A 15,001-nucleotide genomic window follows, 5' to 3' on the forward strand; every position below is an offset into this window, starting at 1 on the left:
CACCACAAAAGCACAGTCCCCCCAATTTCTTTCGCCTTGATCATGGTAAGGCCAGTAGCAACTGGTCAGGCGATCTTAAGGATCGAGAAGGGGGCATAAGAGACAAGGAGGTCAAACAGATAAGCCGGGGCCAGCCCATTTAAACAGTTTAAAGTGTACAATAAAAATTTGAAATAATGTGCTTACGCTTGCGTGACTCAGTTAAAAGCCCTACAGCAGAGTTTTGGACAAACTGCAGGCAAGAGAGAAGTTTGATTGACACCACTGAACAATGAGTTACAATAGTCAAGGCGGGATGAAACAAGAGCGTGAACAACTCTGTCTAAATCAGCAAAACAAAGAAGATGCTTGATTTTTTGAAATTATTCTTAACTGGGAAAAACAACTTCTTACAACTGAGTTTATCTGCTTATCCAGTTTAAGACTGTTCTCGAGGATAACACCCAGACATTTTGCAGATATCTTGCAATGTTTCGCTAGAGGGCCTAGGTTAGTGATGGGTGCACTGGATGGACTAAAAAGCACAATCTTAGTTTTACTATGATTTAAGTCGAGAAAATTTGATGACATCCAGTCATCCGCAAAACAGTGGAACATTATGCTTACAGAAAATAGATCCAAGAGCCGTGTATGATGAAAACAGAATTTGTTCAAGTATAGAACCTTGTGGGCTCCCATATTTTAGTTAAATGTGTGAAGGTGACGATTCAACCAAATTAACTGAGAGATTCTTTTCAGAGAAATATGAACAAAACCAATTTAGAGCAGTACCTCGAATGCCAATAACATTCTGTAGACGATACAATGAAATGTTCTGATCAATGGTGTCAAATGCTGCAGTGAAATCTAAAAGCAAAAGTACAACAGATGACCCAGAATCAGCAGTTTAAAAATATTAAGAACTTTTAAAAGAACCGTTTCAGTACTGTGATGTTGTTTAAAACCAGATTAAAAAATTTCATGTTTGCACTTGATTGAGTACAATCTTTTTCAGGATATTTGACATAAACGTTAGCTGAGATACTGGTCTAAAATTTGACGGTACAGTTGGATCAAGGTTTTTTTTTTTTTTTAAGAGGGGGCGCACCAAAGCATTTTTAAAATAGGCCAGAATTAAAACAGTTTTAAGGGGGAGATATTAAGGAGGTATTAGTAATACTCATAATAAAAGGCCCAAGAGTTTCAAAGACCTCTTTTAATAACCAGGTAGCAGTTATATCAGAGGGACAGGTTGTGGATTTGAAATGACTGACCAACTGGGACAAAAGAAAAGTGAGACAGGTACAAATTAATTTAATAAGACAGAATAGCTAGAGGAATTAGGTTCCTCATAGGAGAGTGATGGCAAACTAGATCTGATTGTATTGACTTTATCCACAAAGAAATTAAAAAACTTCCCACACATGAAGATTGACAACTCAGAGCAAATGGGGGTCAGAGGATTTCATGCTGAATATACGATGTTGATTAGAACTTGGGGTGTATGATAATTTTTTTGCTATTAACTCAGTGAAATATTTTGATTTTGAATTTTTAACTGTCCCCTGGTAATGGGAACAGCTATTTTTTTAATGTTCAAAACATACCTGGAGGTTGTGTGTCTTCCACCTACGCTCAGCCCCCCTACACACCTGTCTCAATATGTGGTTGTTGTCATTTAACCAGAGTTCTAATATAATCTTGGGATGAAATGTTTTAACAGGAGCGACTGTGTCTAATATTTAAGTGCAAAAAAACAGTAAATTCGTTAACTAATGTATCTGCACTTATGAGGTTGAATGAATTTTCTAACGTGGGAGCAGAGTCCCTAAATGCACACAGAGGGTTTAATTATACAAGATCTGTGAGAAGTAATTCTAAAAGTTGTGTGACATATGCATTAAAACAGTCAGGTGGTCAGAGAAATGCACATCACATATTTCAAGATTACAGATATTAAAACACTGAAATAAAACAAGGTCCAATGTGTGATTATGAACATATGTGGGAATCTTAACAGCCTGTATAAGATTAAAAAATGAATAACATCTATAAATTCCTTTACCATTGACTTATCAGGACAACAGACATGGATATTAAAGTCCCCAATAATAATACGGTTTGTATATATTGATGTAAAAACTGCCAAGAAGTCAGAGAATTCCATGAAAAAATCTGTGCTGTCTTTAGCGGTCTGTGAACTACAGTGCACAGAAGGGGAATTCATTCTATATTTATTTATCTTTTTTTTAATTAAAGAGTCACATTCTTGATAGAGTGATAGTCTGTCACTTAAAACAGTTAAGTAATTGGCCAATTTATTGCTGCCAGCCAAACTAATATATGAGTTTTTAGATAGATGGAAATTTGTTTTTTTTTTTTTGCAGAAGCTCTTTAAATAAATAAATACATAAATAGATAAATTAATATAAATACACACATACTATGGTCTGAATGTACCCCATAATGACATTTTTAAAAGGAAACAAAAGATTGTCATAGTCACAATGCTGTTTGTATAAATGAGCCCCAGCAGTGTTTCTTGACACACCTTTGCTTAATAATTCATTGGCTGAAAGTCCTCAGTGTTAGTGTATCAGAAGAAAGGATGTGCAGCATTGTTCCTAATGGCACTGTTTAGTTTTAATCCTGTCCTTTGGTACTATCTCCAGGGGGTCCAGAGTGTGTCCCATAACTGAACTTGCCCTTTAATTAGCTTGTTGAAATCTAAGATTTGAAAGATTCCTCTTTAAGGTTGTCCACAAATGGAATGGAGGAAGGTGTTTATTGATACTGATCTTTTTGTTAGCAACTGGTGATGTAGAAGCTGATATTCAGATCTCTGAAGATTAAGTGTTTAGTAGTTTGGAGTTGACCGACTGGTAAATGCATACAGTACTGCATTGCAGTTCATAGTTTGTTGATGCATGTCTGTTATTCAGATCCTGCTTAACTTTCATTTTTTAGTAAATGTTTTTCATACATGAATGTTTATGTTCTACATAGTGAGTAACCAGGAATGGAATTCAATTATTGTACGTTCAACTGGTAATCACCAGACATACCTGTAAGAGTAAATGGGCTTTGGGTAGAGCGACTGCTGGCTCTCCGGCAAACTTTGTGGTGCTATCCGCTGATAGGGATAATGAGATCCATCTGAAAGTCCCATTGGAAAAGTTGATCCTTGTGAGACCTGCACACATAAATAAGAGAAAACTGTAAATTGGCTGCATAAAAAAAAAATCCTTGTTTTTAGAAAATAAGTCCAAACTCCACATGAACTGATTCAGTGGTTGAGGCACTAGAGTGCCATTCATGTAATTACTGGTTGAGTTTTCAAAATTTAACTTCTACTGCTGGAAATTTTAAAATGTAAAAGAGTTGTAGTCTGCTGTTGTGATGTTTGAGTTACTTTTTCAAAAAGGTTACAGGGCTATTCTATATTACAGTACCACCATGTGTTACAAAAAGCTGATTATGAAAATTGAGGCCTTGTGTTTTTTTCTTAAAGGTCTTCCAGTTATTAAGAATTTATAGCTTTCTTAAAACATACTACTCCAATGTTCTGCTGTAGACCCATACTTTCCATATGCAGTTAAGATGTACCAGTAGCAGAAATAATTTTGTTGTCTTCTGATTTTTATTTTGTTCATTATTGCTGAGTATTTTCCAATGTTGTCCCTAGAGAATAAAGCTGGTTTAAAAAAAGTGAATATTCTTTCTTAACTTCATAACTTCAAATTTCAAATCACCTACAGCAGTGTTTCTCAGTCCAGGCTCTTGGAGATACCCTGTGGCTGTAGATTTTTGAATTATCATATTTTTTAACACTACGTTTAACTGAATTTGTATAGTTGGGCTAACTTGTTTCTGCTTGCAATCTGTCAAATCTGAAATTCCAAATAGTGGGCTTTAGGTTTTGAAAAAAAAATGGTAGCACCTTTTAAGTAGACATTACAAATCCTGAGGCACTGCAGTACGATTGTTAACATATTGTAACATTCTTAGATCTTGCTTAATCCAATACAGGGATGTGGGGAGCCAGAGCCTATATTTGCATCATTGGGCACAAGGAAGGAAATATTTAAATAATTCTACATTAGCCCACATCAAGTGAATATAGGTGTGTGCCTGAGTGTACCCTGTGCCAGAAAGAGTCCTCCATTGTTGCCAGGACAGGCTTCAGCCTCTGCAAACCCAGAATGGATAAATTGGATTCCTTAATGAATGGATAACAGACATGCACTGTATTTGAAATATAAAAATATATACACATTATAACATAAAAAGTGATAAAGGTAAAAAACAAACACCTAAATTAACAGAATAAAAGAAGGATAAGAACTAAGTACTAAAGCAAAAAAAGCAGAAATAAGCACTGCTGCCATATAGTCCATGTTATACTATACTGGTATTGAGTTTTCTTTCTTCCTGATGGGGTGACTCAAACACTTGCCCACCTTGCTTTTTACATTTGCAGAACAAAAAACGCTGATGGAGAGGTGTGAAAGAATTTAAGGTTGACCAGGATTACGAGTTTTTTCGTGGGTATTAGGGATTCTAGTGTTAAGAACTCAAGGGTAAATATTATCTGGTCTTGGTAATTTGTTTGGTTTTTGCCTAATTGATCTGAGCAGTACTTCTTCCTCTACAATTTTCAAATCCTTCAGTACCTTCCTAGTTGTACAATTTACCACTGGGAGGTTATCCACTACCTCACTTGTGAAGACCTAAGAAAAGAGCATCTGCTATTTCCGCTACATCTTTTAATTCCCTTTTACTATTTCTGATGTACTTTGCCTTTACTTTTACTGTTCTTTTACTACTAAAATACTGAAAGAATCTCTTTGGGTCTGTCTTTCGCCTTATCTGCTATATTCCTCTCCAACTGTCTTTTAGCCTGCCAAATATCCTTCTTAATGGTTGCCCTCATGTTATTATATGCCCTACAATTCACTTTGGAGTGATTAGTCTTATATGCCTTATAAAGCTGTTTTTTTCCCTTTTCAGCTTCTTTTTTAACTCTTTATTAACCCACTGCAGAGTTGTTGTTTTTTTATTTCCTATTAATTCCAAATTTAGGTATGTACCTGTCCTGCATTACATTTAAAACATTTTAAACCACTGCTCCTGAACTGTCTCCACACTTAAAAGGTTATCCCAGTCTATTCTCCTTAGACTTTACCACATCTGCTCATAATTTGCCCTATCTAAGTTAAACTTAAAACTTTTAGTCTTTACATCCGCACTCTTACAAAACACTCAGAACTCTATTACATTATGGTCACTTGACCCTAGTGGTCCAATCACCTCTATACCCTCAATTCTATCATGATTATTATAAAATACTAAATCCATACAGGCTTCACCTCACATTGGTGCTTTAACATGCTGTGTTAAAAAACAGTCACTGATTACTTCTAAAAACTTCTCTTCTGCTCCGCCATATGCAATATTCCCCCAGTTAATATTTGGATAATTAAAGTCCCCCATGACTATAATATCTCCCTGTAAACTTGCCTTTTTAATATTACTAAAAAGATGTGTGTTGAAATTACTATCTGAATTGGGTGGTCCATAACACGCTCCTTAAATAAGGTCTCTTTCCCTAATGCTTTCCAGGCAAAGCCACATGTCCTCACTAAGATGGAGCTCATTGTCCAACTTGCATTTAAATTCTGCCTGACATAAACAACAACCCTACCTCCCTTTAACATGGACAAATTTGAAAACACTGTTTTCGATTCAAAAGTTCACTGTTCACTCTTGCATTTTCAGATCATGTTCTAAATGTTTTTTATATTTCAAAATTGGCAAATCTTTCCAACTTAACATGTATGCTTTACCAGTCAAGAGCAAGTTTTTTTTTTTTTTTAATGGGAAAACACATCCACTCTGCCACACAAGATCCAGCATTTTTAATTTAATACACTTTGGATCGCATGTTTAGAAAGATTAATTTTCAATGGTCAAAAATGCAGTTTCATTGTGGATGGAAGGCCAGAATTAACAATACAATATTTTTTAAAAGTATCCATGTTAGTGTGCACTAGGCCTAATTGACACGGAAACTGCTAAATTAATAGATTTGTGTATTAAAGACAATGTTAGATAAATTTGGTTGCACACTGCACAGTTAAGAAACATAATATTGTATTGAATAATAATAAATAATTTCAATGAAAGCCAGATATTGTTTGTCTAATTAATGCATTGTTAATACACAAGCCATGATTCACAAGTTTCCTCTACAGCAAAGTTTGAAAAGTATAGTTCCAGAAGCATACCGTTGTTAGGTGTGGGTCGATATTACAGACTTGATGAATTGGTAAGCGATAGCTTGGTGGTTTTATTTTAGCTTCTTCTGGAACATCAGGGGAGTAGCTTTGATCAGCAGTCTAGTAAATAAAGACATACATGACTGTTCAAAAGTATGCTTTGAATCTAGAAACCAATGTGCATTAGTGTTTAAACTTTTTCTTCCCATCTCATTAACACCGACGCCAGATTTCTTCTCCTACCCACCATTAGTCTGTTGCATTGTGTACCCACGTTTCCTGCTTCAGCCCACTCAGCCAGGATCTGTGGCAGGACATCTGGCTTGCACTGAGCAGTCTGTACAGGGCCCTCAACAGCTTTGAAAGAGTGTGGACATCGAGACAGATGCAGAGAGTCGACACCTCTTAAACCTGAGAACTCCTCAGCACTATTCTGCCGACGGTAGGGGTGAAACCGACTTGTGTCTGCACCTCCATATGTTTCTCCTTGGATCCCGTCACTGCTTTGAAGCCTGTACTTTTCACTATTGCAACTCTTTACCCGGTAAAGGGTGCCATCCTCAATACTTAATTCATCCTGCAAATTAGAGAAGAAGCTGTGATTAGTTATCATGACAATTCCATTTATTCTATTCCATTAGTGATTTCCAGTGTTGATGCAGACAAACAGACAAGTCAAGGGTAAAGCAAGTCCGATTAAAATGTGAGTATAAGCAATATGAATGGCAGAAGTGCAGGCTTGAGGGAGAATTAAAAAAACTAATCATTGCTTGAGGCTGGCATTGCCAAATGAAATGCAAAAATAAGCCATACCTACTTTGTGCTACCTTCAAATTCAATAAAACTAGCACCATGTTAAACTGGTGCGGAGGTTGATCTAGCCTCAAAAAAGAGATGCCATTGTTTATATATTCATTTCAGTGGAATTAAGCCAACTTCTCAGGCTGAGTGTTTTAGATATATTTTATTTTTTTACTTTATCCTTTTAAAAAACTTTCTACACTAATCTCTTGATTAACAAGGCAAACAGAAGTTTGATGTCCTATATTAAAATGTATTTTTGTAAGTAAATGATAGACCACAAGAGTTAACTGTTCATTTTAATTGACAAAATTAAATTATACAGACCTGTTGTTCAGGCCTGAGACAGTTAATGCATTAATTTTTGCAATTAATGTGGCCTGTTTAACTCGTTAAGAAGTATTGTCGCATTCCGAGCCAGCATCAAGGCAATTGCATCAGTGCTCTGGTCAGGATGGCATTTTCAAGTAATTTTTAATGCTTACTGCCCTAATATAATGACAAAATTATGTGAAACAAAAATGTAATAATTATCCATATGCATGATTCAAGTTTGCAGTATTTTTTACTAATTTATGCAAAGAATGCAACATAACCACCCAAGCAATGCAGGGTGTCAGTTTTTAAGTGAGATAATAGCTATGGAGATCTTTTTAGGTATACCAGGAGCAAAGTTTTGGTAGAGCAGTATTTTTCCAACAGTTTTTCTGTGGCAGCACACTTTTTGTAACCCAAAAAATCCCAAGACTCACCACAATTCTACCAAACACAAAAGCATTAAAACTATACGTTTGCTAAACTGTCTGAAAGGGTGGGACTATCAGAGATGCCAGCAAAAAAAAAAAAAAGCTTGGCATTTTAAGACACAGCACCTAGTGAGCACTTTGAATGCATTTTCCCAGTTGCTTCCTCCCTTTGCCTGCACATACTGGTGGTGCTATATGGTACACCTGGGTAGCTCTCATTGCACACCAGTTGAAAAACACTTGTTTAGAGTATAATTATAAAGTCATCAATGGTGATGAGCAATTGAGGATGGCATTTGTGGAGTTTTAACTCAAGTTGTAATGAATGCCCATTTAAGAGATGCTTATTTCAGTTAAATCAGTCTTTAGCAGTGAATTTAAAGTCTATAGTTATTTAAGTTGTTTAATTTTTACTTTGACATGTCTGTGTCTCATATGCCATTCCAATTTGAGAATTAATACGATGGCCTCATTTTCTTATTTCCTCCTTTTCAACTTGACTTTTAGGAAAGCATTCAAATTTAGGTTGTACTATCTCAAGTAGTATTTTGTTAAAAGGTCAGGTTTCAGGTCATTGTTTAAGTTTAAACGTAACCATTAAATTTTTAAAAGTTCCTTTGTGTTGATTCTATATTAATTTTGAGATTCAGTATATATTTGCTTCATGATTTGTGTATTTGTTTTATGATTGAATGTTTTAATGTTAGATGCAGTTAATCGCAATTTATCCCATACAATTAGGAAATTAATTTTTTTAATCATAGTCACACACATGCGCATAGGAGGTAGCTGAGGGTCTTAAGTAATTGAAATTGTACATCAGACCAAAGGGTGATACTGTCCACTAATACCTTCTATCTTTCCTCTGCAGACTAATATAAGGAAATCCCATCTGATTGTTCTGACCTCACTTCCTGTTCTGGCTCCCATGATCTCACTTCTGGTCAACCCACTAAATAAATGCCATCTTAACTCAATGTATTCAATTCTGTTCCAAACTCCATTTGTAAGGACCGTTTTTGCTTCAATTCATCGATTATTTCAAATATAAGGGGTAGCTATCCCAAATCTTTATCTTTGTTTCTTGTGTTTATGCCTCAGTTGGCGTATTTGGCATGATCTTTGGTACTAGTAAGACCAAGGAGCAAGCCTGAATGGCATTCTCACTAACATGGCCACAGAACTCCAGTGACACAACCTCGTCGGTCATAACCATATGTTGTTATTCAGCAGGACAAGTCGTGGGCACCGTTGCAGGTATTGTTCTTGAGAAAGATGATATCGAAACTTAGTTTTTGATTTTTGAATGTACCGCCACTAGATACCACTAGGAGCACATATAGTCCATAAAGGGCGAAGTGCAGAGACCTATTAGATAGATAGATACTTTATTAATTCCAAGGGGAAATTCACATAAAATTATGATCTATCATAGGAGAATGCCTCTAACTGTGACAGTCTTAAGGCCATGGACATAAAGAGGTATGGCGTTTCTTCGGCATGGATTTCTCATGAGTGGAGGTTTGACCTAGAGAGTCCAGCTTGCTTGCAAGGTTTTGATATATGGGTAAGACAAGGTGCTGGCTACGGCCAGATGTTAATGATGTCCGGAAGATTGTTGAGAAGATCGCTTGTGACATTTTCGTTAACAAACTCCCTGAATATCTCTCCCAGATGGTCCGGAGATAGTCCTGTTGGAACATGGAAACTAGAGCGACATATCAGTTTTGCTATCTGAGAAGTCAGAACAGACTGCTCATCAAGTCCAAACAGGATGTGTTGCTCACTGAGAGCCCACCCACCGCAGTATGGAGTCCGTGACAAGGCCGAAGAAGAAGCAGCACATGAAACCCCCACACTGTTTCAAGTACAGTGGAACCTCGGTTCACGACCATAATTCGTTCCAAAACTCTGGTCGTAAACCGAGTTGCTCGTGAACCAAAGCAATTTCCCCCATAGGATTGTATGTAATTACAATTAATATGTTCCAGACAGTACGAACTGTATGTAAATAGATTTCTTTAAAGATTTTTAAGCACAAATTTAGTTAATTATACGATAGAATGCACATCTAATAGTAAACTAAATGTAAAAACATTGAATAACACCGAGAAAACCTTGAACAACAGAGAAAACTAACATTGGAAGAGTTTGCGCTATAGCCTTATGACCCGATTGCTGTAAACACTTTTTTTAATGAGTTTTAAGCACAAGGGAAAAAAAAAGGAACATTTGAACAAATCCGAAATTTATTTAAAAACCAACCACAAGCAACCAAGAAAGTAACATTGCACGAGTTCACGCTAATAGCCTTACAACCCGATCGCTGTACAGTAAACACTTTTTTTAAAATGATTTTTAAGCACAGGGAAAAAAAAGGAACATCTGAAAAATCTGTAATTTAATAAACCACCAAGAAAGATAGATAGATAGATACTTTATTAATCCCAAGGGGAAATTCACATAATCCAGCAGCAGTAACATTGCAACAAATCACGCTACGAACTAAAAAATTAACTTTTGAAAAATCCGTAATACATAAACCACCAAGAAAACTAAGCTTGCATGAGTTGAGTTCTGGCATGAAGTGAGGAGGAAATGGGTGGAGAGGAAGTTTTGAGGGAGAGTCTGGCTCCGCAATGGAGGGATGTTTTCCTTCAGGTGTTTTCTCTGTTGTGATTTCTTGGGTCTCTGGTGTGTTTAGCTGGTGGATCAGACTTAGTGAAATAGTGGTCTAATGTGACTTGCCTTTTCCTACGCATTAAAATTTTTCGGAAATGCGAGACAATATTGTCGTTCATCATGTTTATCACTCTGTTCGTAACTGCTTTGTCAGGGTGGATAGTTTTGCAGCAAATCGCCATGAATCTTCCTGGCTTTCTCGCATAACATCTCTCTTATGCTGTCCCCTGCAAGTTGGTTCTCGTTCAACCACACTAGCAACAATTTTTCCACCTCTTCCAGCACTTGAGGCCTCTGCCTAGTTAACGCTGTAACTCCTTTTGAAACATCAGCTGCTTTAATAGATTCTTTCTGCTTTAGAATAGTCGAAATCGTAGATTTTGACTTCTTGTACTTGGCGGCAAGAGCAGTAAAACGAATGCCACGCTCAAACTTTTCAATAATTTCTTTCTTTACTTCGATTTCAATTTTCTTCAAAACTTTCTTCTTACCACTGTTCACTTTCTTAGAAGCCATGGTTAACTGCAAAAGCATACAAAATACTGTAGAGCACAAAGAGATCACAGGTAAAGCACGCACGTCTGACTGAAATCAATGAACAGGGAGCGGCTCAACACGTTCCTAAATACAGTAATCGGTGCGTATGAACTGGAAGGGAAATGGAATAGAGCACAAAGAGTTCACAGCAAAAGCAGGTACGCACGTGCAGGCAGGCACGTCTGACCGAGAAAAATGCAACATGTACGGAAATCATCGGCGTGCACAAACCGAAAGGGAAACTGGCTTGTTCGTATACCGAGTGTGTGGTCGTGAACTGAGGGGCGAACTTTTTGGTCATGAACCGAGTTGTATGTGTACCGAGACGTTCGTGAACCGAGGTTCCACTGTACAGGGAGGTAGGGCACGCTATCCTCAAGTGCCCTCTGTTCAGTAAGCCCATGGACTGCAGCTCGGTGAAGGAAGAAAGGTACTATGCTCTCTCTAACACTCTGTCTCTTCCCTGTAAAGGGATGTTGTTTGTATATGGTGATAAGGTTACGGCAGTCATCATTTTGGCAGTAACATTTCCATTGTCACTCACCGTTTTGTGTTACCGTGACAGTGGTTTGAGAGAAAGACCACTCTGACCTGTATTCATGGGGAAGCATGCTGGTATACTGATATAGTGATACTGGGACGAGACTGGTCTGAAGTAAAAGTGATATGAAACAATCCACTACTGAAAAACCTTTAGGCCTAGTGATGGACAATGATAACTTGCATGTGGCCGTGCATTATGACATGGTGGATCCTGCAACGTCACATGTTGCATTTCCAGTTTAGGCAAACACTGGCATCCTTCAAAAGGTAACAGTAGAATGAGGATTCCCTCAAGTTTGCAAGAAATGCAGTGGTTCTGGTAAACTGCTAATGCACTTAACATCCCATGCCACAGGAACCACACTTTGTTTTAAATAACGGCCTCCTGTATCAAGTAGCAAAGCATGAGGGGGAGGTAAGGTAGCTCCTGTTATTCCCAACTTTTGGCTGCAAGTCTGTGAGCTAGCATACACCCACTTCCTTAGGTGCCTACTTGGGAACCAAATAAAACCCTGGAGTGCATTAAGCTCCCATTAGATTGGCTGGGAATTAAAGATGAGGTCCGTTGCTTTTGTGCTTCATGTCAAGAGTGTCAAATGCGACAGATTCCTAAGAAGGACCATGATTCTTTAATTTCCATTGCCCTTATTGACATCCCATTTGAAGGTATAGGAGTCAACATTGTCCTTATTGATTATGCTACCCGTTATCTTGAGGTTGTCTCTTTGCATACAGCCATTAGCAAAAACATTGCACGGGAGCTACTGGGGGTCTTTGCGTGAGTCAGCATCACCAGGAAAGTCTTTATAGACCATGTGACGCCTTTCTGTTCGGAGACGTTCTGGGAAGTGACCAAGTTACTCAAAGTTAAGCACATAAAGATCTCTGTATATCATTCTCAAACTGATGGTTTAACCAGATCTTCAAACATATGCTATGCAAAGTGGTCAGCAAGGACAAGAGAAACGGTGATCAATGACTTCCCCTTGTGTTATTTGCCTATTAGGAAGTCCCCAAAGCCTCTATGGGCTTCTCCCCTTTTGAATTACTTTATGGGCAACAACCCCAGTCCATATTGGACATTCTAAAAGAATGCTGGGAGGCCCTTCCTTCCACAATATATTATAATATTTTGCGCAATTACATTATAGATTCATGAAAATTTGGCTCGATCTTTAAGAACAAATGGAAAAGACGTAAGCAGCATAGGCCCACTATTATGACTGTGGTACGTCTCTTCAGGAATCTGACTGGGAAATTGTATCATGGTCCTCGTTCCCACCTCCCACTCTAAACTACTGGCCCATTGGCAAGCCTGTACAAAGTTAAGCAAAGGAAGGAGTTTGTCGATTATTTGGTAAAACAACCCAATTGTCGACCAAGCAAATGGGTTTATCACGTAAACCTGCTGAAACCATAGAAGGACAGGAACCTTGGTCCCCCTCACTGGACAGCCCTGTTCACTCTTCACTTGCAAAACAATCCTTAAATTTGGTCCCAATTTGATGGCCAAGCAGTGGCAGGAGCTGGAATCAGTCATCCAGTCTGTCCCGGAGGTGGTAAGTGAGAAACACAGGCAGACTTCTCTGGTAGCCCATGACATTGTTACTGAACCTGGGGTGATCATCAGAGAACAGCCATATAAACTCCCAGAGGTAGACTGAACAGGAGTGGAACTGGAAAACAAGTGCATGCTGGACTTAGGTGTAATTGAGTAAAGTCTTAGTTTCTGGTGCAGTCCCTTAGTCTTGGTTACTAACTTGATGTCAACCTGATGCCATTAGTGAATGACCTCCTTGTGCAGCTTGGCAGGGTGGAGTTTTTGACCACTCTTGACATGACAAAATGTTACTGGCAGGTTCCTTTAATGAACTCCACAAAGGTAAAGGCAGTGTTTAGCAACCTTAGTGGACACTGGAATTATTGTGTCCTTACATTTAGATTGCATGGGGCACTGGCAACCTTCCAATGTCTGATGGTATAGAGTGTTTCATTCCCGCAATGCCTATAGTGCCATCTAATTTAATGACATCATCTATTCCAGCACGTGGAAGAAACACCTACAGCATATCCAAGCAGTGCTTCATACATTTGGTAAATCCGGACTTCGGATTAACCCAAATAAATGCTTCTTTGGATTAACTGAGGCCAAATATTTAGGCTACCTTGTAGGCTGGGTCACAGTACTTACTTATCTACTTAACTGTCCCCATCCAAAGACCAAGTAGCAAGTCCAAGCATTTCTAGGTTTAGCAAGGTACTACCACCGGTTTATACCTAGCTGCTCCAAGAGAGCAGTGCCCTTGACGGATTTAACTAAGAAAAGGGCCCCAAACAACGTGGTATGGGATGAAAAAACAGACACTGCATTTTGTGACCTAAAGCAAGCCCCGATGTCAGCACCAATGTTTAAGGCTCCTAACTTTTTTTTGCCTTTGGTTCTCCAGACTGAAGTGTCAGACACAGGTCTTGATTCCGTGCTGTGAAAAAGCGTTGATGGTGTTGATATGTTCCAGAGCCTAAGTTGGACCAGGAAACCAGGTATGCAGTGGTGGAATGAGAGGTTCTGGCAATCAAATGGGGAGTTATCCAGTTGAAGTATTCCCTTGTAGTCCATGGTTACTGACCACATCACTCCCCAGTGGATGGTAGTACACAAGAAATCAATCCCCCTATTCACAAGTTGTTTTTTGGACCTCCAGCCTTACAGGTTTACACTCATTCAATGTCGAGGATCTCTCCACACCAACGGCAATGCTATTTCACGGGTTCACGACCTCTCGGTTCTGGCCGTTCGACCCTTTGGGTCTGGTGTGGGGATGAAGGGCCATGTCACATACGTTCTCATGGGAGGCAGCTGCCCTAGCTATTAGATGCAATCTAATACTAATATCAATGTGACAGTACCTTAAAAAGGTGTTTGTCCAAACCATCACCCTCCACCCCTAGTCTTAGATGCCATATGATACATATTAATGAGCTACAACCTTCAACGTGGACAACCCGAACCCACCATTATTAGATGCTGTCTAATACTAATATAAACACACCAGTTCCTTCAAGGGGGATCATTTAGAAGTTATTAAGCATTGTGAGGTAGAACAAGAATACAACAGAGTACCAAGTAATGTGGTACCACTGTAATCTCTTTTAGTCATACTATTTTAAAGAAGAAAATTCATTAGAGGAGACACCATTAGTCAATGTGGCTTTAGTGCAGCATATAATCTTAAACCTTACCTTAAGCCTTCCCTGACCACAGCTCTATAACCTTCCTTATCATACACTACTGTACTTCCCCTGCAACCACCAAAGGTCAAGAGCAAAGCAATTAATTGATATCTTCATCTGAGGACATAGCTCACTCTGGCGACTTTACCAATCTGCACTTTTACTTTTTGATTATATATATATATTCTGCAGCCCTTTAGGAAT

The 15,001-nt window shown here is 38.3% G+C and overlaps 1 protein-coding gene across 1 annotated transcript in view; it reads right to left on the reverse strand.

The window, feature by feature from the left end:
- Nucleotides 1–15,001, reverse strand: part of foxn1 (forkhead box N1) — a 78,571-nt gene that overhangs the window by 18,667 nt on the left and 44,903 nt on the right. Inside the window, exons 3-5 of the mRNA XM_039757073.1 lie at nt 6,505–6,834; nt 6,267–6,377; nt 3,045–3,172 (exon numbers count right to left, since the gene is read on the reverse strand). Of these exons, the coding sequence (XP_039613007.1) occupies nt 3,045–3,172; nt 6,267–6,377; nt 6,505–6,834 (569 nt within the window). The remainder of the gene's footprint in view (nt 1–3,044; nt 3,173–6,266; nt 6,378–6,504; nt 6,835–15,001) is intronic.

The sequence above is a fragment of the Polypterus senegalus genome, chromosome 6, assembly GCF_016835505.1.
Source record: "Polypterus senegalus isolate Bchr_013 chromosome 6, ASM1683550v1, whole genome shotgun sequence".
Taxonomy (NCBI): Eukaryota; Metazoa; Chordata; class Cladistia; order Polypteriformes; family Polypteridae; genus Polypterus; species Polypterus senegalus.